The following is a 25,266-nucleotide window of genomic DNA, read 5'->3' as shown; positions in this document are numbered from 1 at the left end:
GATTTTCCCAATAACGATGAGGAACAATAGTCTTGTAAAACTGTCCCTAAAATCACTAAAACCAAACTAATCTCCACTAATCTGTTAAGCATAGCGAAGATAAGACACTCAAATATTTCAGAATACAGTTCTGAGAGACGGAGGAAACACTGGTAACACGTGGTGGGTGACACTACTTGGAATGTTCATTTCAACAATCTTGTTCAAATCTCGCGCCACGATCAGCTGCTATTTCCTCGATCACTCTTGCCGTGCGTCAATACGTATATTACACTTATCATAGCTCGATGCTATCTTGTAATGTATCAAAAGTTACATAAAAGGACAATATAAATCATAAGAAAAGTAATAAAGCCATAAACTACGCATTAAATTTTGCCAAACATGAAAAGAATATATAAAACTAGATGCTCATTTTCCTGAATACTTATCTATCCAGTCCTGGAAATGAAGAAAAATAGACAAATAACCCATAAGAAAAACAAAGCTTTAAATGACAGAAAGAAACAGATCAAAGAAGAGCAGAGCTAGGGGGGGGGGGTACTCGTCATGAACCATCCCTGCAGGAAGAAGACGTGTCTTTGTTTACCTTGACCACTTTGGCCGTGTTGTTGACATCACCACCATGGCCAACAACGTAAGCAATCCTATTATCCCTTTTTCAGGCCATCGCACCCTTCCATTCCCACCAATAATGCATAATGTTCAGGTCACACAGGATTACGTCACTGGCTAACTCTATATGTTAGTAAGATTACTGTTTACTGCTCTTAGTTATTACATGGGTTCTTATGGCAGCTTTGGATGACACTAACATTTTCTCTATCATGTTAGGAACCCTGAGGCATCCTGGAGGATCGAAGTGATGGTTAGAGGTAATATACTGTACCGGTACCCATAAACTGTGCAGATTTTTCTGTTATCCATCTGCATAAATTTATAAAATCAATGGATTTATTAAATGTCTTGTACTTATGAGAAAAAATTTTAGTATGTTTTTTTTTCTTTTTTGAGTAGGTATAATGTTTAGTTAGGCTCCAGGTCTTTATAAGGGTATCAGCTATTGTGTATTATTATTTAGGTACCTGATAATTTTCTGTGCTTGTGTACCCAACCTAACAAATATGTGATAGATTGATCACAAAGAAGGATTATAAACTTAAAACTCATCGGTGTGCATCTAATGTAGCACATCTGGAATATGAGGCTTTTAAAAAGTATTCAGTAAACAACATCCAGTTGATTTTAAGACAAAGATTTTTGTGCTGTTTTGAATTTGTCTCATAACTGTTTCTCGTCATTTTCTTTTGTAAATTTATTAAGATGAGGAACTACCCTTTATTAAGCCATGTGCAGTCTCCTAAATACCTGATTAAAACTTATTGGCAAACAATTTAGGATATTTCCAAATTAAACTTAAAAAAGTTATTGTTTAATTGGTTATGGCAAAGCAGATATTGTCTTTTCAGCATTACTCATGCTGATTGGTTGATCATGACATCATGCTTCAATGGGAAAAGACCACCTCAGAATGATGTTCATAATGTGGGGACTGCCCATCCCAAACTCCCAGCAGAATTAGTAATCTAACCTCAAGAGAAATTCAGGCTCCTTCACTCCTGAACCAGAATTAGTACAACCAAACAGTGCTAACCACCTTTGCTCTCTTCCATGTGGAAAGTTCATGCTGGATCACGTGTGTGTGCATGTAGGGTGTGCCACCTAAATAGTCCTAGAACCAACATTACCACAAACAGCTAGATAACCATGTCTTGAACTTAATGTCATCTATAAACATCCTGATCCATGGCTCATGCCAGGCCTGAAATAGTGAGGATGCAGTTTATGGAAATAATATTATTTGAAGCAAGATCTTTAACTTCTCAGACAAAGGTTAGCCAGTGTGGTAAAGGAATATCCTAACCTAACTAATAGATGTGTCCAGAAATCAGCCGGTGGCAATACTATAAATTTATCTACACTCCTTAATGGTTGTGCTTAAAGGAATGGCAGTAATCTCCCTCTCTGTAATACAGAGAGAGAGTGGGTAGGAAATGTTTATATTCATGTCATCATGTTTCTTAGCCAGTTGTGTAGCACCCTTGATTGAGGATTCATTAGTGTTTAAAGAGAGATGAGTGAAAGAGTTTCCAATCATTAGTTGTACTAGTACCTGAACTAGAAGGTTGCCTGTGTAGTGCTGTGACTGCTGTCATTAATTTACATCAAAAGCTGACTGGTCAGATTGCTGTGTGCATTACCATCATAAGTTTCTCTGGAAGGGGGACCTTGATAATATGGTTGGCAGCCTCCTAAGGGAAATCAAACCAACTCCCAGTCAGAGAAGGGCATTGGCAGGAGGAAACCTATTGCTCCAAACTCAAGTCTGTCCCACTCTTTAAGAAAAATAATGACACCTGAAATGATAATGATGGCAACATGTCTGCATATTTTCTAAGAAAATTGTTATATTTTTGATGAATGATATCTTGCTGACTTGTCACCTCATTCCTTTGAGTCCTTTGTGCCAATCTAAGCAAAACATTGACTTGGAATGGCCATAAACACAACATTCAGAATATGCAATGTGGTAAACACATTCATGAACTAGGACATAGACAAAACATATAGTTAACATGCATGTTTTGCATCATTTTAAGCCAATATCCAATGAGTTTATGTAGCTTCTCTGATACTAATACAATTTTTATTATTCCTTTCCATTGTTTAGAGTTCCATTATGTATGGTGAAGATCTTGACCAGGTAAATCTAATAGGTTACATTGCATGACTCCATAACTTCTTGAATCTTGCATTGCTCTTGTCATTACTGACATATGTTGCTAACAGCAAAATTGTATCAAAATTTCTTGTTCAGAATCTTTCCTCAACCTGATTATTTGCATGATTTTGTTTATTTTGGTATTTTATTAAGATTTTCCCAAGATTATAGCTGTTTGTAAGTGAACCTAATGATATTTATTGTACATGAAGTTATCTATATATATTACATGGAATAAGTTAGATGTTAACCTAAAACCGATAAAGTTACATAGACGTTTGCTCAGTAGTTCTGAAGTATATGTTTACTATATTGTGTATATAGTATATAATTACATTTGAAAGTCTTTCTGCCATTGTAGAAACTACTACATATGATGTTTGTAATAACCTTTATCTTAAGTGGTTATGCTGAGTTGTACAATCCTGATCATGTACAGCAACATTGCTTTCTGCTTAGCATGGAGATAGGTTGGATATTTCTTGCACATCCACATTTTTTAATTTTATTTTGAACTTACAAGTGCTTTCCTATAACAAATGTTGCACTAATTCCTAGTTGTAGCTATTCATAAGTCATAAACTATGTACATTAGAGTTTTCATGATTGTGTTGCAGCGTCGTCAGGCATAGTGTGAAATCATTCCTTCTTACCAAACTGAATGTGTGAAAAAGCTGTTTTACAATAAGTATTGTTATTTAATAATGAGTTACTTAAGTTCTAATTGATGCTGAGTCCTGCTTTCTTTGTAGGTGCCACTACTCGACAACGAAGAGCCTTTAGACTTTGGTGAAGAGGACTTACCAAAGGGAAGACTTAAGTCAGTATTCAGATTCTTATTGAAATATTAGTATTTGGGAAAAGAATTGTTTATGCCAATATTTCATTCAGATCACTAATCTGATTTCCCACATTTGTTTTGTAGGCATCCAGTGGTAACGACCTTCCACCTCCTCTTCCGCACTGCAGCCCTTGTGGTATATGAGTTCTGTGGCATATTCTCTTCTAGCTTTATTGGGCCATTCATATTCATTGTGGTGCTTCTCTCTCTAGACTTCTGGACAGTTAAAAATATCACAGGTAAGCAAATCAGTATTATGAAACCCTTTTGATTTGTAGTACATAAAAAAAAAAAAAAACTCAAGCATTAGATTATCAGGTGGCAGTATAAGAAGTTTTAATTTGTGCCCCACAGGTCGCTTAATGGTTGGGCTCAGATGGTGGAATTACATTGATGATGAAGGACAGAGTCACTGGGTATTTGAGGCCAAAAAAGTAAGTATGTAGTTGGCAAATACATTTCATATTAATGAAGCAATGATTTGCATATCATAAAATAGATAAATACTAGTAACTAGAAATTATACAGATAAACCATATTTTATTTCTCCCCAAATTAATATCTTACTTTTGTCCCCATACAGTATATACCATGTTACCTGTTATTAAGCTTTTGCCTATCACAAATTATTGAAAATTTGCCAGCTTCTGGCAATTTTTTTGTATTATCTACAATGAATAATGTCATTTGTAAAGGGAGATGTTATTCAGGTTCCATCTAGCATGATGTTCATATATTTCATTCTTGTCAGCCTTAACAGTAGAGTACTGTAGTGTTTTAGTGAGTAAAACATTTATGCTAGCCCTTACCTGATGCTAGGGTGGTCTTCAGGGCCGGGTGACCAAGATGGAGGTGCGGATATTCTGGGTGGCTCTGGTTGCCTTCCCTGTGCTGTGGTCCATCATCCTCCTCATAGCTGTTGTGTTCAGCAGGTTCCAGTGGGCTGTAAGTAATATAGTACATATGATGCTTTTATATACATGATATAATGTCAGAAAGTATATAATAAAGTATATCCTTATTGTCACTGTCATTTTGTAAAACATCAAGAATGCAACTTAAGAATAAACAAAAACTCCACTTAAGCATTACTTTCTCATTGAATTTGTTTTAAGAAGTAAAATAATATAAGTTAAATATTATTTAATAATATTTGATTGTCTCTTTAGCGTAGTACAGCAAAAGTCCCATCTTTCGGCATCCAAATTTGGACAACCAGATGTTTCAGCAGTTTTTAGTTCCCTTCAGAAAGTTATCTGATCTTTTGGAATATTTACAAAAGGTATTGGCATATGGCAAGTATAAATTGGTGCCTGAGCCCTGCGATTGTCTGCCATCATGTGTAGGCTCTACTGGTAACTGCAGAAGCAGTGGGTATGATGATGTGAGTGGTGTATATGAGAATATTTTTGATATAAACTTAGAATATATGAATAAAGTACTAAGCTGAGGAGGAGAGGAAAGGAATATTAGTGATCCAAAGGGTAAAAGGCACAGAGTAAAAAAATAATATAAGAATGAGTCTATTGTCTTTACATTGCCATGTTTGTCTTTCCACTCTGTCTTTGTGAATGAAAATCCACCAGTGGTTGAGGAGCAGACTGACCAGCAGATCATTTTAAGTGTGACAAATCCTGCTGCTTTGGAGATGAGAGAGGAAGAAAATGAGGAGGAAGAAGAGCCAAACAAAGTTTCATGGGAAGGCACTAGAAAAAAAAAAAAAAAAAAAAAACGGTTTATTTGTCAAGTTTGCTGAGACCAGACTGGTTTGTTTTCTAGAAATATGCCTTCAAAAGTTTTGTGATTTCTATATGAATACGCCTTGGTGATGTTAGTTGCGTTTTCTGCAAGTAGATAAATAGTAGCCAATGTTCTCATTTATTCATTTCTAATATTGCTGATGAAATTCATGTCTGATCTTTCAGTGTATTCAGTGTTTTGGCACCTGTTTAGTCCTATAAATGCTGAAAGACCGGACTTTTACTGTCCTAAATAAACTTTCTGATACAAGCAGCTTTAATGCATGTTTGGGGGGTTTCCATTCATACCGCTCTTTTAGACAGTGTGGAATCAAAAGCTTTTTCGTCTCATCAACTCCTCTCTTCTAACTGATTGTCTTCTCATCGCTGCAGTGTTGCATCTCTAGCTATCTTCTACTGCTATTTTCATGCTAACTGCTCTTCTGATCTTGCTAACTGCATGCCTCCTCTCCACCTGCAGCCTCGCTGCACAAAACTTTCTTTCACTTACCCCTATTTTATCCACCTCTCTAATGCAAGAGTTAACCAGTATTCTCAGTCATTCATCCCTTTCTCTCTTTCTCTGGAACTCCCTGCTTGCTTCTGTATTTCCACTTTCCTATGACTTGAACTCCTTCAAGAGTGAGGTTTCAAGACACTTATCCTTCAATCTTTGACTGTCGCTTTGGATCCTATTCGGGGACTGGCATCTTAGTTTTTTTTTTTTAATTGGATTTTTGTTGCCCTTGGCTTGTGTCCTATCTACAAAAAAAGAAAAAAAAAAGCTAACACCATGAATGTACCATTACAGATAATAGTGGTGATTGCCCTCACCTTGACTGGAAGTAACTTGTATGGGTATGTGCGGTGCAAACTGGGCAAATCAGACAGCATTTCCCAGTCCTTCAAAAACATGGCTGCAGGATTAGTCCAGAGGCAAATGGTATCCAATGTAAGTTATGATATGATCTTAATCTCAAGGGATTTCAGAATCACAATTTATGCAGTAAATTCTCATTGCAAAAAAAACTTATTGTGGGGAAGCCAGGTTGGTATAACTGAATGTTTTTTATGTTTGACAGTTGTTACAGCAAGGCTGTTAAGCAAATTCCTGTTAGCATATGCATAATATGAATTGTTCACTAATAATAAAAGTGTGTTTGTTCCTGCATGTCATGCAAATTTTGGTGACTGCTGCTTATAATGACCTAGAGTTCATAAAATGGGAGGCATATTCAGTAGTGTTTAAGGGTTCATTTTAGCAGATATTTGCTATGTATGTAGTTTGCTTTTTTGAGGGTTTGGAAGAATACAATATTACTTTTTATATTTAAAATTCATGCAGCTATATCTATGTGGTCATATAATTTCCCTTTGCTTCCACATAAAGCATCTCAAATAGATATGTTATTTGCTATAGAACAGGAAAATAACCAACTGTTGTTAATTAAAAGTATTTAAATTATTCTACCAAAGAAAAGTTCAGGTGATAACTGATGATAAATAGTTTGCTTATGTCACCATTGTAAGAAAATTTTATCTCCCACAGGTTACCAGCATGTTCACCCGAGCTCCACCCACAGCTACACCAAGCAGTACTGTGTGAACTGCTGCACAACTATTATTCATAATATTTCCTAGGTGTCAACAGATTTATCACATCTTGGTTTTCATGTTAGATATATTTATACTAAGGGATAAACAGCAAATTTATCTCTCACAGTGGATACCAAGATTTTTGCAAGATGGGATGTATGAAATGTATATACATATTATATATATACATGTATACTGGTTTTCAAGCTTTATAGATCATCATACTGTTGCTTAAGTTGTAGTGTCCACTTATTATTCCAGTAGTTATACTTGAAATCCCCTGGAGGGCTTTGCATTTTGGTGAAATCCGAGTATATTACTGTTGGTAAGTGTGGACATGGGAACCTTCGGTAACATTTGTTTGCTTCACATGCATCATGAAGTGTTTGTTTGAATGTCACATCATTTAGTATTTTAATGGTTTGAGTTTTTACATTCCATTGATTTTGTGTGTTGTGTGTAAGATGATAGGTACTTAACTGTGACCTTCATATTCATTTGATTTATTGTTGCTCAGAAATGTGTGCTTCAGGTGTTGCTTAGTACTTCATGTTTCCATATTTTACCAAGATAAAATGTTACCTTCCTGCCAATAAATATTCATTCAAATGTGAGAACATAACATGAAAAAGTTTGATATGCTCTTTGTGTATGTAATGTGGACATTTTGAGAAAACTGAATGTGTTGTTAACTGCTGATTTGAATATAAGTGGAAGAAATGTACTACATAAAAAATCTACTGCTACAGACCAATAAAAAAAAAATTTGATTATTAGTAGTTTACTCTCCTAATGTACTAAAGCCAAATGTGAAAAAAAAAAAAAAAACATCAAAACATTGACATATTAATGATAAAAATCTGGTACTACAATTTGGCATCATGAGAAACCTTATAAAAATTTATGATAGGCAATTTTGTATCACACTACAAAGGAATGTCACCAAAGTTGTCCAGTATTTATATGAATGCAAGGTAATAAGAAAGTTTCTACATACTTTCAAAGGTTCAATAAAGGTCATTATATTTAAAAAACCTGCATTTAATATTACTGAAATTATAAATCACAAGAGATTGCTTTAGCTGTCATAATCAGCCATTAACTAAATATTACAAAAGCTTTTCTCCCTTACAAAGACATATCACATAACAGTGTAAACAAGTGGCTCTGTAATAAAAAGAAACATTGTACAAGAAGTCTGACAAAGCATACTGGATGAACTTACAGCTGCTGTATAAAGGCAAAAAATATCACCTCAAACTTTTCACAACAGTACAAAACTTTTGTCCTTTTGCATAAAAAATCAACTATATGCTGGTTGGGGATAATATCTATTGTCAAACTCTCAGTATTGTCTGGGTAAACAGGGCAAAGTAATCATATATATATATATATATATATATATATATATATATATATATATATATATATATATATATATATATATATATATATATATAAAAAAAAAAAAAAAAAAAAAAAAAAAAGAGTACACTAAAGCCTCTTCTTGTGAGACTTCAGCTTAACGTGACCATCTGCAGACACCACATGACTCAGGTATCCAAAAAGTAGTCTTATGGCCGTGAGTCAAATACATCTCTTTCTGTTGTCTTGTTACACCATAGTTTGTAAATATATAAAACATGCTAATCATCCTTATTTAACCATCTCTTACCTATCATATTTTCACAGGTGTCTAACAGATCTGAATTCTTATGTTGAATCAACTTGTGTTGATATGAACATGTAGTCCAGCTTACTAACTTCTGAGTGTAAGTGTCCTAGATTATTAGTCAGGTGGAAGATAACCAAACTTGTGTACTTGCAAAAATGTTACATGTGAATTACCTGCAATCTAATGTGAAAATCTTGAAATTGCAAAACACTGAGTGACTACAAGCATAAAGCAGATTGATGATTGCTGTATGGCTTTTGTGATGTTCTCAAGTCAAATGAATACCAAAAGGCATTCCTGTGATGAACTTCACGAGACTGATGCTATATTTTAGTATTTCAAAGTTTCGGAGGAAGGACTGGCAGCATTACTCATACTCCAGCATTCTTTCCAACAATGCTTCAATAAAAATTTTTGTCAGTAGGCTTTAGTGTACTCGAACAATGTCCATGATACACTGATAACAAAATAAATACATTTCCATGCAACAGTGAGCTTTCAGTAATGTACAAAACAAGTTTCATTTCAACATTCAGTGTACAAAATGGAAAAGACTTCATTGCAGCTCACACATAAGATGGTCAAAGAAAGTTGAAATTGTATTTTCCTTAATTAGTGAGAGAACTGAGCTGGTAAATAAAGTGCACTTTGTTGAAGATGAGTGAAATCTGTACGACTATTTATGTTACTTCAACAAACAGTCTTTGCAGTCACTAAAAACTGAGTTACCATTACACATCTTAGACATGTTACAAATCTCCTTATTATAAGGATAATCTCCTCATATAATTTGAGAGGCTACATGTTACCTTATGCATTATTATAACATAACACATAATATCTTGAGAAGGGTTGTAAGATACATCACATATGCCAACATTTCAATTTCTTGCAAAAGAAACTTGGGCATCCATATGTGGATCACACTTTTATCTAATGACCTACATCTTCATGCTAAGCAAAGTCTTATCATGATGGGCAAGTTAAGACTAACTTTTTTACATGATTAGTTTACATTCATAATACCTTGATAATCTATTTTATCACCTTAATACGTATTAAAAGGCTTGATGTATGTTATCAGGCTCGTTTATGATTTTTCAACTCCCAAATAGAAACAACAGAACTCATACCAATCAATGTAAGTACACTTCATTGGGTGGCATACTAAAGCCTTACTACAACCACTTAAAAAGGTCAACTACAAGCTAGATTCAGTGACCAAATAAGCATATCTTTAAGCATAACAACTGTGTCAACAGGGCTGAAAAATGTTGAACAGTTCTCAAAGTTTCCTTTGAGAAATTGCACTATCAAAATAATTAAGTACAAAATATTAGACGGCTATAACAGGAAATTGAATATTTGAAATGCAGAAAAAATTTACATATTAAAATATTTCATGATGCATACTCTTGAGTAGAAGTTGAGTGCTAAGTGTGTGTGTGTGTGTGTGTGTGTGTGTGTGTGTGTGTGTGTGTGTGTGTGTGTGTGTGTGTGTGTGTGTGTGTGTGTGTGTGTGTGTGTGTGTGTGTGTATACTGAAAGATATCTAAGCACTGGACACATGTCATAAGGAACCAATTAAAAGTGTATTTAAAGCTGCCAAAGTTTACATACAGCCCTACATTTTTCCCTGTAGGTGAACATCAACTTATGCTCACTTATGTACAGAAAACAAACATGTTGACCAGGAAGTAAAAGATGCATTACATGAAGCACTGACTGCATGAGTGTTTTCCAGAATTTTAACAGTACATACTTTCTGCATTTTTTAAAGTTATTTATAAAAAAAAAAAAAAAAAAAAAAAAAGCAATCGGTCAGATACAGGTTCACCAGCCTGATTTTATGATCAAGTGAGAATCATGAAGTTCTTAATATTCTTTACTTGAGTTAAAAATAATGTGTATAAATAATAAAGTAATACTAATAGTTATCTACATTTCTCCTTGCCCTAAAGGGAGTACTTTCCCATATGGGTAACGTTGCTACAAGTTTGCATAAAGTTTTGAATTACAAGAGAATGCATTACATAAGATCTGAACCCTTAGATCCTCTGCTCATCTCGTGTTTCTAGTCTAACAATGACACCAGTCCTTCGTATCAAACTCAAGAGGATGATTACAAAGAGAATTAGATCTCCCAGCACCTCATCCTTTCTTATCAAAGGCTCTTCCATTTGTATCCTACTATTTGTTATACTGCTTGAGATATAATGAATGAAATTTGCTGACTTCTAATAACCCTGCCATTCCCAAACATCTACTGCCACTCACTTCCTACACTGCATAACTATTTCAATCTATTAGTGCACTTTTCTCTGACTTCAGTGTTCTCACATTTACAATAATGGAGTGTGCAACATTACCAGGGCCACATTTTTGCCTGCCAAGAGTAAATATAGTTTAATTATTATTATTCTTTTATCAAAAGTTCTTTCTCTTCAGTATAAATGTGACTGGCATCTGACTAGAAGATTCTTGCTTCATGCAATTTCCTTTTTTATAATATATTAAAGGTTCACCTTTCAACATGAACAGCTAATCAATTGAATGCCACAGCAAACTATGATCATATCAGACCACATATACAGAAACAGACTGTAAATTTACTCATGCTTAATTCTTAATGACAAAAAGTGCTACACATTACAAGCACACAGTGCAATTATAACCAAATGAGATTTAAAAACAAATTAAATAATGGCAAAAATAAGTTACAATTTCTACATATTACAATGTGCCCTGGGGATCAGTTCTCCATCCTGTAGGTTTCACACAATTTCACACTATATCCATCTAAACTACCTCCTATCCTAATGCAGCAGCTAACAAGAATCCAATCAATTTTCGTGAAGACTTTACTACACACTACATAGAAAGGAGGTGACTGCCATAGGTTACAACCTGTGAGGGGAACCCTGCTGAGTATCACTCCATGTAGTGTGGCACAGTGACGGCTGATAGCTGTGTAACATGCCTCACTCATTTCCACTGTGTTTAGTGTTTTCCCTCAATGTTAAGTCCCCTCATCTGCTGAGAATCCATCAAGTGTCAAGTTTTGTAAGGAGATTGTCAGTAGATCTGAGGACTTCAGATTGAGGGAAAACCTAAATTAGTAGAAGAGAGAGCAGAAAGTTACTAAACTTCATACCACAACTATACCAAGTCTGGCTTCACTAAGGAGCCTTTGGATAAACATAAAGAAAAGGGAGTCACTTCTACCAATATTAAACAGGTACAGACATCTGCATGAAATATAAGCATTGTACAAAAATATTTCCAAAGTCTGCAATCACTAAGCACAGAAGGAACATTAGGGCTATCCCTGTCTAAAGACCTTGTCATGTTGCTGTACAAATATTCCCACATGATAACTTAATGGTAAAGAGATTCAGTGTTTTCTTTTCACTTTTAGCATCAACTTTGGTTATTCTAAAGTCTATCCATTTTTCCTTGACTTTAATCCCATGAGAATATTAAATTTGTATCGTGTAAAATTGCACGCTCATCTAATAAATAAATGTCCACTCAGCACATACATACATCAAACATTCACTATCAAGTGCAGATACTAATAAACAACTATTTCTTTAAGCATTTAAAACACTCTTAAACTCATCCATCAACCCAAAAAGCAATGAAATCAACAATGGGTGGACAAATAACTGCTTTGTGGTTACGATAGCAACACAAAATTTTAAATGTAACAGGAACTCACACCCACTACAAGATGCTACATCCAAAACTTACAGCTTCAAATGATGGTAACAAATAAATGAGATATTTTTCATAAAAATAAAGTCTATGGAACATCAAACTTGATGAAGCTGCTTTATGAAAAAAACCCACGTCTTCATTACCATCAAATTTTATAGAAATCTTAAAAGTGTAGCACAAAAAATCCACACTGTCAAGTTAGCCCTAAAACATTTCAAGAATCAACAGCAAGAAATATAAGAGTACATAAATGAAAACTGCAGTATTGCTGTAACTAAAATAATGAGCTTATAAGTAATTGAGATAAGAACCTGCACTCATATAGGAATACACTGTTAAAGCTACGCGTGATATGTGATCTGAAGGGTGATTACAATTTCAATACGGCTCTCAAGATGTTAGGGGAAAAAAAAAAAGAAAAAAAAAAAAAGAAAAGAAAAAAAAAAGCATATTTATACCTTTACAAATCATAAATGGATGAATTAAACAAATTTGATAAACTGCAGACTGACAGTGTAATTAAAGAATGCTTCCTATGCTTTATGTAATTTTTGGTCATTTTCACTTTCTGAGATGCTGTATTAACATAAACATTCCTGAAATTCTTGCCATTTTTTCAAATTAGAGAATAAAATAAAATAAAAGAGAGTACATAAGTTAATGAAAATAAACGTTGGTAACACATGCTTGCAACACTCAAAATTGCTTTTCACAAAACAGCTTTTTACAGTCATTTCTCACTTTAGTAAAAAGCTTGACACTACTGTCTAAGTAGTTGCTTTATATTTATCTGTATCTTAACACTAGTACAGTACCAATACTTTTCCTTTGCTTTGTAGTGAATCACTCCAGTGGTGTGAGGGTTAGCACATTCAGCTCACAGCTGATAGTACTCAAATTTGAATCCTGGTCAAGGCAGAGATGATATTTTACTCATTTCCTTTCATACTGTAGTTCAGTCAACTAGCAAAGAAAAGGTAAAGGATGCAAGCTGTGGAGTTGTGACATTGTAGCCCAGCAAAAGCATAAGGCTAGCAATCCTGCCCTCCTGTATATATGTGTGGTGCAGCAGGAGTGGAAGACCAACAACCCTGCTCTCCTGGACGTGCATGTGTAATTCACCAGTCTTCAGGATCACACACTGGAGTTGTGATCATAAGTTATTCTGTTTCAGGAAGGGCTTAGGGCTTATATAGTCCCCTCTATGGGTAAGGCTGTGACCTTTCACACAACACACACCCTATTCTATAATTCAAGAAGAGTAATTGCTTGCCCATCAGTGAAAACCTTCAACAACCTGAATGCTTTGCAATCCTCAGCTACCAAGAGACAGAATCACATTTCTTCAAGTTATGTACAAGTGTATCCCATGTGTTATGTACAATTTGGAGTCTTCTCGTCACTTGACATCAATGCTAAATAAGGTACAATGTAATGAGAAAAGAAGTGCAAGTTTAATGTAGTTAAAATTAGCATAAAGAACAGAACATTAAATTATATTACACTGTAAGATTGTCATAGATTCCTCGTGAGACAAAAGTTTGCAATATGACCAATTCAGTGCATCAGTGTTATTTCTCTATGACTGGTTCATAATCAATCAGCTTGAAGGATGCACATGCCCAGGTCTGCCAATGCTGGCACACACCACTTCACTATTCATGGTGCCATGAAGTCTTTAAGTGAATCCAATGATGAGTGTATGCAAAAAAGAAAAACAACCTGTGTGGTTATCAACTCAACATTATAAAAAAAATCCTTCAGTAGAAATAAAATAACAGCCATTTCTTATGGAAGTGGTGATAAAATCTCATGACACTTAACTGATGAAAGAGAATCTAGTCATGGACAGTCAGTGGGCAAATTAACTTCCTAATAATTACAGGTAAGTGTTGAGCAAAAATAACAGAAATATAAAGTACTTTCAACCAATAGAAACATGCATGCAAAAGTTACTTTGTAATCCCAATATATTACTAGAGGGCCTAAGTTAACCTGTGGCGGTCTGCTGCAGGCACTGCGACTTATGTCATTTGCAGACTTCTAAAAATGTTCCTTAGGATTCTTATGGTAACAACATAAAAGAAATTTTGAAACATGTTAAGTGTATGCAACAGACAAACTGTAAATATTACACTACATGTGAGGACTATAATACAACTCGGCCCCATATATGAAAGTAGTACACAAATTTGTAGAAATATCACATTTGATCCAAACAGGATCATACTTCATTACTTCAGTGCAAAGTCTTCTTGTCTCTAATCCACTTGCTATTGTGATGAATACTAATGTCAGAGAATATTTGTGACAGTCAATCCCTCAAAACAAATTTTGGTATAATACAAGGTCTGTTCAAAGAAGTATCCAAACTTACTTCTCCCTCAAAAATCAGCTGAAGCTGAGAGGTGAGGCCAATGCCAAGTGGTAGTAGACCATATTGTGCATATGTAATTTTTTTGCAGGCTTGCCAAGTGAAATACTTGCTGCCATGCTACCAGTAAGTGTGGCTGTGTAACACAAGCTCATTCCATTTTCACCATACATGCCATGGCAACAAACTGAGCATTGATGCATTATTGCATCAAGTTTAGCCAAATACATAGTTTAATGGTTTTAAGATAGCTGGACCTCGGCTGACAGTGACCAGCCTCTTGTCAGCCGCCAACAAGCTGACATCCACATGTCATTGATCAAGTGTGTAATTTAAATATGGAAGACCATCTGAGAAATTGTTAATGACACTGGGATGATTCTGCACATGCTATTTTGACAGAGTGGCTGCAAAATTTGTATTCAAGCTCCTTTCATGTAGGCAATAGCAGCTCTGCACTGATATGCAGGATGTGCTGGAGTGTGACAATAGTGGTCCTGACTTCCTTAAGACCATGACCATCAAGGATGAGTCTTAGGTGCATGCATATGACTCAGCCAATTCCAAAACACGACTTCCAAAATTTGCCAGTAATAGAATGACAGCTGGGCTTACAGTCACAAGGAGTCTAGTTTCAAAGAGATCAGAAATAAAACCCAAAAGCTAAGCTACTTCTTTCATCAGATACTTTCTGAACAGACCTTGTATATCCAAGCCAACATCTGTTATGGTATACAATATAACCTACACCAGCCAAGCTTAACAACTAAAGTCATGGCAGCAAAGTAGTAACACCTTCTAAACTAAATTCCATGAGCACTTTTCATATAGGCAAAAAACATCAGGTCGAGCAGACCTTCAACGATGTCATGAAAGAAGATTAAAAACATGAAACAACCCTAGCGGAAACGTTATATTAATCACTCTCTTCCTTATGATCCTTTGAAATATTTTGGTTCAACTGATCATTTTCATATTCCACAAAGTCATCAAACAAGCTTGGCCAGGCTTCTGTGTCATCATATGAGCTGAGGTCATCTCCAACTGCCTCAGTAAAATTTAGAAACATGTTCCAAGTGTCTCTGGGAATACCGCGAATGTGTGGGTGTCTTTCGAGGAATGTCAACCACCTCTTCAACACACTAGGCTCACGCTGAGAAAACACAAGCTTCCACAACAACAGTGCCATTTCGGACGGTAGGATTCGTTGCCCAGAGTCTGCATCCAGGCCAAATTTAAATGTGAATCTATAGAGGTCTTTAAATTTTTCTGGGTCCTGGACCTCAATAAGCATTTCTGAGAATTTGGACTGTATACCTTTAATGGAGTCCACTTTTAGAGCTTTGCATCCTGATACAAATTCTCTTCTGCTAAATCTACACATTGTTTCGGCTCCAAATTTCCAAGCAAGAACTAAGACCTTGAACTCCTCCGGTCTAACATCAAGATCTCTACAGAGGTTTTCAATACCTTCTGATAAGATATAATCACAATGCTGATCTTTATACACTTCAAACAAGTTGCTAATTTTAGCTTCAGAGTAATCCTTGGATGATAATCTTCTCACTTCATTGCTTGCTGACTTGGCCAGTGGTGGGATTCTAGAGTAAAATGAACGTTTTTCTGAGGCACTGATTATGATAGAATTCTTTCCACTGCCATTGCTCTGTGCATCAGGCGGAGGCACAGGGGAGCGCCCCTCCACACCATTCAGACTGCTACCACTCTCGCTTACTTCTGTGTGTGAATAAGGAGGAAGAAAGTTTATTGAAGATGCCACTGATATAATTTTTAACATAGTTTCTGCAGTGAGAGGAGTAAATGTTAAAGGAATTCCCAGTCCTTGAAAAGGAAAACTACAAATATGACAAATGTTTATGAGAAATAAATATCTATGAGAAATTGAAAAACCCAACTATTACTACTGAAGCTACAATTATTATTACCACCAAATATGATTACTGCTAATGTCTGTGAATGCTTTGATGATTGGTGCAAAGGATGTCTAACAAAGCATTATATTTATCAACAAAGTATGTGGTCAGCTGTGTTATGTCTAAGCTCCTGGGGTGTAGTACAGTGGTCCACAAGACTATCCCTTTCCCCCTCGGGACTGACAAGGATAAGAGTGTGAATGATCTGTGTATGAGGATATAGTGCTTTGTCTGGGCCATCCCATGCGGGACTGACAGGCTGGTATATATATATATATATATATATATATATATATATATATATATATATATATATATATATATATATATATATATATATATATATAAAGAGAGAGAGAGAGAGAGAGAGAGAGAGAGAGAGAGAGAGAGAGAGAGAGAGAGAGAGAGAGAGAGAGAGAGAGAGAGAGAGAGAGAGAGAGAGAGAGAGAGAGAGAGAGAGAGAGAGAGAATATATAGATCAACAAAGATATATACAAACCCGCCAAGAGCCTGAAAGATTACCTACCTCTGGTTCGCTCATGTTCATGCCGAAGTGGAGGGGGAGGCTGCTGCAGTGAGGTCTGGTGTGAGAGGTTCTGCTGGTGGGCGGGAGGAGGGACCTTGAGACACGACAGGCACTTCCCCATTGGTCCCGCTGCCCGCCACACCTGTCCCACTGGGCAGGCACCTGCACACACACACAACAATGACTAACTGGAAGAAGCTGCACAGAGAGAGAGAGAGAGAGAGAGAGAGAGAGAGAGAGAGAGAGAGAGAGAGAGAGAGAGAGAGAGAGAGAGAGAGAGAGAGAGAGAGAGAGAGAGAGAGAGAGAGAGAGAGAGAGAGAGAGAGAGAGAGAGAGAGAGAGAGAGAGAGAGAGAGAGAGATATGCCCAAAGAGCTATATTGTTATGTTTGGGCTGTCTGCCAATCTTTCTATATGGAATAATAATTTCATGTAACTTTATAGGTAGATATAATATATAATAAAGTGTTTAAAGTGAGCATGAGGCTGTCTACTTCATCCAAGGGTGAAAACATGACCTAAGTACTTAATACATGATGTAAGTCAAATCACCCAAATCATTAAACTAACCACTGTCAAATAAGAGTTGAGATCACTAGGGCACTATCATATCTACATTTTCAGTCTTGGGTTGCTGTAACATTTAGTTAGCACGATGAGTAACTGAAAACTTTCCTAAATCCTCAGCCTTTCTGCTCCTCCTAAATCAAACAGTTATTGGTGAGAGGAAGTGTTTGGATGGACATGAGTGTTCCAGACAGTATTCTGTTTTCATTAACAGCCAGAGTGTTACATCAAAGGTAAATAATGTAACAAAGCACACAATTCAGCTCTAAGGCAAGAAATGGAACTAATGTACTGCAGATTTCATAATTCCTGAGACTGTGAGAGTGTATGTGCATGTGTGAAAGTAACTGGTCAGATTTAGCACACTTACTTTCCCACTGTTTAACTGAGTTACCTGAAAGCTAACACCTTGTCTATCATTTAATAAAGAGCACAGGTCACACTGCGAAGCTCATCTACTCCTCGTAATAACAGGTTGGAGCTTGTGGAGTGCAAGATGTGAAGGTGAATGCTTGTGAATGAGAGGATGTGAATGCTATGTCCATTAAGAAATTCTCGGAAGGATTACGGCGTGAAAAAAATACAAGAATTTGTTATTTTTTGTTGATATTTTGATAACCTACTTAGGTCTTGGGTGAGGTAAACTGAGACAAACAAATACGTGGGGCCTCAAAATTTGCAGTGACCTGGGCACATTGTACACGATTACTGATTCCCTGGAGGTCTGGCCAGCGAACATAGGTAACATTAGGCAAGGTCAGGGTGGGTGAAATTAGGCCAGCTTAGGTTAGGTTAGTGTCAAGCCGTGGTGATGAAGTTAAGAGTGTGTTAGAAGTGCATTTGATAGCCACTAACCTTCCTTGCTTCCTCAGCGAACGTCCAAGCCTTCCCTCTGCCCCCTCAGCCCCATCACCTCATCTCGGAATCATGGTCCTGAATCCATGGTTTCACACGCACATATTGCACTGCATCGATATATCTCTCTTCAAAGTCCAGCACAGGAACAACACAGTGCTCACAGGCTAAATAAATGCAGGAGGGGTTTCCAAGACCATCATGAGTCGCGGGTCTCAGGTAGAGGCCGCGATTCCCTTTCCGAAGCAGCACCAGGAGTGTGTCGCTTATACACATCAACACCCGCGCCATTTGAACATTCTTGCTTGAAGGATTTTTTAAAATTTATTTTTTTATTGGTATACTCGGGAGGAACAATTCCTTGAGAATATGTGAGGTTCCAAACTATGAGGTATCATTATCTATCTATAGACGTGCCGCTTATATACCACAACGCCATTTCAATTTGACTCATCCTCGTGTTGGCTGAAGGATATTTTTTATTGCTGAATTTCCTAGAGGGTATGTGAAAATGAAAACTATCACGCATTTCTCATTACACATAAGCACTCTCATGAAATGACACTTCGCTGTACTTAAATCATATATATATATATATATATATATATATATATATATATATATATATATATATATATATATATATATATATATATATATATATATATATATATATATATATATATATATATATATATATATATATATATATATATATATATATATATATATATATATATATATATATATATATATATATATATATATATATATATATATATATATATATATATATATATATATATATATATATATATATATATATATATATATATATATATATATATATATATATATATATATATATATATATATATATATATATATATATATATATATATATATATATATATATATATATACATACATATCTACATATATATGTGTATACATATATACGAGTATATACATACTCGTACATTAATGTCAAGTATTTCCCCACCCCCAATGTACATTTTCAGTTTGTTGACTGCCTAAAGAATAAACCGTTTATTATTATTATTATTATTATTATTATTATTATTATTATTATTATTATTATTATACATATATATATATATATATATATATATATATATATATATATATATATATATATATATATATATATATATATATATGTATATATATATAGAGAGAGAGAGAGAGAGAGAAGAAAGTCTTGTGCAGCGAGGCCGCGGGAGGAGGGGAGGCATGCAGTTAGCAAGATCAGAAGAGCAGTTAGCATAAAAATAGCAGTAGAAGATAGCTAAAGATGCAACATTGCGGCGATGAGAAAGAGGATGAAGACAGTCAGTTAGAGGAGAGGAGTTGATGAGACGAAAAACTTTTGACTCAACAATGTCTAAAAGAGCGGTGTGAGTGGAACCTCCACAGACATGTGAAGCTTACTCCATACATGGACAGATAAGGTCCTTGTACAGAGTTAGCAGCTGGGGGGGTGACAAAAACTGGTGGAGAGACGTCTCAGAATACCTAACTTCATAGAAACTGTTTTAGCTAGAGATGAGATGTGAAGTTTTCAGTTTAGATTATAAGAAAAAAGGACAGACCGAGGATATTCAGTGTAGAAGATAGTTGTCTGGAAGGTTGTGTTGAGTTGATAGATGGAGGAATTGAGTTTTTGAAGCACTGAACAATACCAAGTTTGCTCTGCCCCAATCAGAAATTCTAGATCAGAAGTCAGGCGTTCTGTGGCTTCCCTGCGTGAAAAGATTATGGAAAGACGTGGAAAGGTGCAGGATGGTATCATTAGCGTAGGAGTGGATAGGACAAGAATTTTGGTTTAGAAATTAATTGATGAATAATAGGAAGAGAGTGGGTGACAGAACAGAACCCTGTTAATAGATTTAGGAGAATAGTGACCGTCTACCGCAGCAGCAATAGAACGGTCAGAAAGGAAACTTGAGATGAAGTTACAGAGAGAAGGATAGAAGCCGTAGGAGGGTAGTTTGGAAATCAAAGCTTTGTGCCAGACTCTATCAAAAGCTTTTGATATGTCTAAGGCAACAGCAAAAGTTTCACCAAAATCTCTAAAAGAGGATGACCAAGACTCGGTAAGGAAAGCCAGATCACCAGTGGAGCGGCATTAACGGAACCCATACCGGCGATCAGGTAGAAGGTTGTGAAGTGATAGATGTTTAAGGATCTTCCTGTTGAGGATAGATTCAAAAACTTTAGATAGGCGGGAAATTAAAGCAATAGGACAGTAATTTGAGGGATTAGAACGGTCACCCTTTTTGGGAACAGGCTGAATGTAAGCAAACTTCCAACAAGAAGGAAAGGTAGATGTTGACAGACAGAGCTGAAAGAGTTTGAACAGACAAGGTGCAAGCACAGAGGCGCAGTTTTGGAGAACAATAGGAGGGACCCCATCAGATCCATAAGCCTTCCGAGGGTTTAGGCCAGCGAAGGCACTGAAAACATAATTTCGAAGAATTTTGATAGGTAGAATGAAGTAGTCAGAGGGTAGAAGAGATGAAGGAACAAGCCCTGAATCGTCCAAGATAGAGTTTTAAGCAAAGGTTTGAGCGAAGAGTTTAGCTTTGGAGATAGATGTGATAGCAGTGGTGTGCCATCTGGTTGAAATAAAGGAGGGAAAGAAGAAGAAGCAAAGTTATTGGAGATGCTTTTGGTTAGATGTCAGAAGTCAGGAGGGGAGTTAGATCTTGAAAGATTTTGACACTTTCTATTAATGAAGGAGCTTTTGGCTAGTTGGATAACAGACTTGGCATGGTTCCAGACAGAAATATAAAGAGCATGAGATTCTGGTGATGGAAAGCTCAAGTATCTTTTTGTGGGCCACCTCTCTATCATGTATGGCACGAGAACAGGCTGTGTTAAACCAAGGTCTGGAAGGTTTAGATCGAGGAAAAGAGTGAGGAATGTACGCCTCCATGCCAGACACTATCATCTCTGTTATGCGCTCGGCACACAGACATAGGTCTCTGACACGGAAGCAGTAGTCATTCCAAGGAAAAATCAGCAAAATACCTCCTCAGGTCCCCCCAACTAGCAGAGGCAAAACGCCAGAAACACCTCCGGTTAGGAGGATCCTGAGGAGGGATTGGAGCAATAGGACAGACAAGATACAGACATGAGATTGTTATCGGAGGAGCCCAACGGAGGAGAGAGGGTAACAGCATAAGTAGAAGGATTAGAGGTTAGATAAAGGTCAAGAGTGTTGGGCGTATCACCAAGACGGTCAGGAATCCAACCAGGGTGTTGCACCAATTGCTCTAGGTCGTAAAGGATAGCAAAGCTGAAGGCTAGTTCACCAGGATGGTCAGTGAAGGGAGAGGAAAGCCAAAGCTGGTGGTGAACATTGAGGTCTCCAAGAATGGAGATCTCCGCAAAAGGGAAGAGTCAGAATGTGCTCCACTTTGGAAATTAGGTAGTCAAAGAATTTCTTATCGTCAGAGGAGTCAGGTGAGAGGTATACAGCACAGATAAATTTAGTTTGTGAGTGACTGTAGTCGTAGCCAGATGGCGGAAAACTCGGAAGATTCAAGAGCGTGGGCACGAGAGCAGGTTAAGTCGTTGCATCCAATTTTGGATTGAAAATGAGGTTAGAGAAAGTAGGAGGGAACAGAAAAGGGGCTACTGTCAGTTCCCTCAGGCACCTGAGTTTCAGTGAGGAAAAGAAGATGAGGTTTAGTAGAGAAAGGTGGTGTTCTACAGATTGAAAATTAGATCTAAGACCCCGAATGTTGCAAAAGTTAATGAATAAAAAGTTGAGAGGGGTGTCAAGATACTTAGGGTCGATACCAGAAGAGCAGTCCGACCTGGGGACATTTGTGGTTCCCTCCCCAGATGGGGACTCCGAGGTTGGTGTAGAAGTCGCCATGATAATTTTGAATTTTGAGTGAAGGGTGTGTGTGTAATTAGGTGCTTGTAGTTTTGTGTGAAGTAAGAGAGTTGTCTTTAGAGGGCAGGTTGTGATGTTCTGTGAGGTCACAGCTGGGTTTGATGTTAAGTTCACAGCACCCCTTGATCCAGTGCTTGAGACCTCACTGGGAGTAATTATCGTTTCGGCAGGTGTCTACTTCCTTCTCCTAGTATGTATATATATATATATATATATATATATATATATATATATATATATATATATATATATATATATATATATATATATATATATATATATATTATTGGTGTACTCAGGAGGGATATTTTCTTGGAGATTAGGTATGAAAGTGATCTGTTTCCCTTAGGACTACTTCATCGAATTCTTTTCCTCTGAGCTGGTGTATCCAAGTAAGGCAATTTCCTGGAAGTATATGAGATAGAAAAGCACTACATTATTCTTCATTAATTTCTCTATGTAGGAGGACGATATTTTTTACTCACTTTTACTTTTCTGCATTTATATAAAAACGCGACTACGAAACAAGGAGGGTCCGGTGTATGCTGATTATTTATTTATTCATTCATTTATTTAATTTTTTTTTCTGTCGGAAGTTTGACGTCCCAACACAAATGATAAGCAAGCTTATTTTACTTAATGCTTTGATTAAGGAGGAAAGTTTCCATCCTTGTATATTTTCTTTAGTGTTCCCTCTTGTGTCATTTTTGTTTCTCATATGAAACAGATTCATGCGGCAGTCCGCCTACCACACTTCCCATAAGAGTGAAAATAATAATTAGCATTCATCTTGTCAACCTACTCGCACACTGCTCTTATGTTATGTCTGAGAACATAGTACTGTGATTTAGGGCTGGTAAATGTTTCAAACGAACTCTATTAAATGTATTAGAGCCTGATCAAGACTATGATGATGATGATGATGATGATGACGAAGATGACGATGACATTAATGATAACGACGATGGTGACGGTGATGGTGCTGCTGATAATGATAATGTAACAGTTAAGGTCACGGCAGATTAGTAACCCTTGATACCAAACTCCGCTAGTAACTCGCCCTGCAGGCTTCACTCATGGGTTCTCGAGGTTAAGTAATTATCACAGTATAGCTAAAGACATAGGCACCTAGTGTATATTTACCAATATTACGTTAGGAGACGCTACGTGGACACATCATAGACTGAAAACCCTGCTACTGAAGCCAAGGGCAACACTTGGGCGAGGTATTCTACTGCAGGTGATGTGTTGATCAGCGTCACAAGAACACTCCCTAATGAATCGTGCTGTACGTTTGTCTGGTCTTGCTTGCTTTTAGTCCTTTCCCTTTCCTCTTTCTGTATCTCCCAAAAGGGTAGATAATTGGTCATATCAGCACCAGTATCACCACTGCGTTTCCGATGCTGCCACTACGCTTGAACGCATCAATAATGACTGACTGGTGAGAGGTTTCTAAAGAGGAGTAACAAAATACCTCGGTAACTATATTGCGCTACCTTTTGTAACCTCTTTAGAAATTACCTTTACGGAGCGGCAATTATTTTTCCTTACTTTTTGCGCTCCAGGCCAGTCTCTTTACCTCACAAAAACTAATGAATGCACTCCTTAACTAACTAACTAACCCACAAGCTCACTAATTCACTAAATAACTAACTAGCAAACTCACTCACTCACTAATTGACTGCTTGACTATATAACTAAATAAATATAAAGATAAATAAATAAATCATAACGCATTCCAACTACAAAGTCGCGTCACGAGCTACGCACCACACATCACCATTCAAACCAAGGAAGAATTCAAACAATCTTCACAGTGACGTCACAACAGCGCGCCAAACAAATGTTAGCGCTCTGAGTCACCTCACCACTAATTATTGCCGGTACTCACCATACTACATCGTCGCAGTGTCACCGTCCTCTTGGCAACTAACACGCCACTCGTCTACACCACGATGTCACGCGAAAAGGGCAAGTTACAGTCGTGCCCGCCGTTCACACACCTCCCGTCATCACAAAACACCTTTCCCGTTCCGTGTTCGTAAGGTGACTGAGGTGAACAGTGAATTTTGCCGTCACGTAATGCCTTTTAAAACACCACTTTCTATAAACATAATCTATCCACCTTTTGTAAATATATCTAAAAAAAAAAAAAAAATCAGTCTCTTTAATTCTTCTATTAATATTTTTATTACATGTTAACAGGATTTTACGTGCAATAAGAATTAGATAGGGGATATCAAATTCCAGGCATAAAGTGAAGAAACCACATGACATCATAACATCACAATACGTGCCACGGATTAATATTATCGTACCTAATATTCCTTCTGATTTATTAGCATTTATGCATTAGAAAATATAATCTTTAAAAGAAAACAGTGCAGCAAAACTCATGGTAGAAAAAAAAAAATGAAAAAATAAGGATACGTACGGGGGTTTTGTTTATTTCCAAGCAAGTTACTATTCATTCACCAGAGAAGTCCTGTTTCGCCTGCTAATGAAACGGACGCTGGTAATAATTGTGTACTAATGATTAAAAATCTCCCTGCTAGTCTTAAAATATCCAGTGTTATCCTAAATACCTTTAAAATATCCGGTGCTACCTGAAAATCCCAATGCTAGTCTTAAGGCGCCTGCTATTAGCCTCATTAGCCTCAAAATATCCGGTACTACTCTCAGTTGTCTTCAAATACCCATTGCTACTCTTAAATATCTTGTGTCACCCTTA

At 36.5% G+C, this 25,266-nt stretch overlaps 2 protein-coding genes across 8 annotated transcripts; one reads left to right on the top strand and one right to left on the bottom strand.

Annotated features, from left to right (window-relative positions):
- Positions 1-499: 499 nt before the first annotated feature.
- On the top strand, positions 500-7,731 carry LOC135090621 (uncharacterized Golgi apparatus membrane protein-like protein CG5021). 6 transcript variants are annotated; one of them, XM_063987541.1, is made up of 8 exons: positions 544-637; positions 2,732-2,764; positions 3,535-3,602; positions 3,708-3,862; positions 3,978-4,057; positions 4,443-4,568; positions 6,174-6,314; positions 6,912-7,731. In XM_063987541.1, the coding sequence occupies exons 1-8, from the start codon at positions 626-628 to the stop codon at positions 6,966-6,968; spliced, it is 672 nt and encodes a 223-aa protein (XP_063843611.1). In that variant the 5' UTR covers positions 544-625; the 3' UTR covers positions 6,969-7,731. The 6 variants fall into 6 exon arrangements, with proteins under 6 accessions (XP_063843612.1, XP_063843613.1, XP_063843611.1 ...); XM_063987540.1 differs by lacking the exon at positions 544-637 and adding an exon at positions 1,657-1,698; XM_063987539.1 differs by lacking the exon at positions 544-637 and adding an exon at positions 1,792-1,893 and having other exon boundaries at positions 4,455-4,568.
- A 2,339-nt stretch (positions 7,732-10,070) lies between these two features.
- On the bottom strand, positions 10,071-24,571 carry LOC135090617 (DCN1-like protein 3). 2 transcript variants are annotated; one of them, XM_063987531.1, is made up of 3 exons: positions 24,427-24,571; positions 17,187-17,348; positions 10,071-16,463 (listed from the first exon to the last, which is right to left on the bottom strand). In XM_063987531.1, exons 2-3 carry the CDS (start codon positions 17,305-17,307, stop codon positions 15,643-15,645), a joined length of 942 nt encoding a protein of 313 aa, XP_063843601.1. In that variant the 5' UTR covers positions 17,308-17,348; positions 24,427-24,571; the 3' UTR covers positions 10,071-15,642. The 2 variants fall into 2 exon arrangements, with proteins under 2 accessions (XP_063843601.1, XP_063843600.1); XM_063987530.1 differs by lacking the exon at positions 24,427-24,571 and adding an exon at positions 18,608-18,937.
- Between the last annotated feature and the right edge of the window lie 695 nt (positions 24,572-25,266).

This window comes from Scylla paramamosain, chromosome 35, assembly GCF_035594125.1.
Source record: "Scylla paramamosain isolate STU-SP2022 chromosome 35, ASM3559412v1, whole genome shotgun sequence".
NCBI lineage: Eukaryota > Metazoa > Arthropoda > Malacostraca > Decapoda > Portunidae > Scylla > Scylla paramamosain.
The sequence above is the reverse complement of the archived record's forward strand: the minus strand, read 5'-3'. Positions and strand labels throughout refer to the sequence as shown.

Bases quoted from the DNA above. Each gene is read 5' to 3' on its own strand.
- LOC135090617 (XM_063987531.1), bottom strand. From the start codon at position 17,307: ATGGGGAAGTGCCTGTCGTGTCTCAAGGTCCCTCCTCCCGCCCACCAG. The intron at 16,464-17,186 runs GTAGGTAATCTT...ATTCACACACAG, and splicing joins TGAACATGAGCGAACCAGAG to AAGTAAGCGAGAGTGGTAGC.
- LOC135090621 (XM_063987538.1), top strand. From the start codon at position 1,807: ATGGCTCATGCCAGGCCTGAAATAGTGAGGATGCAGTTTATGGAAATA. The intron at 1,894-2,731 runs GTTAGCCAGTGT...TCCATTGTTTAG, and splicing joins CTTTAACTTCTCAGACAAAG to AGTTCCATTATGTATGGTGA. The intron at 4,569-6,173 runs GTAAGTAATATA...GTACCATTACAG, and splicing joins TCAGCAGGTTCCAGTGGGCT to ATAATAGTGGTGATTGCCCT.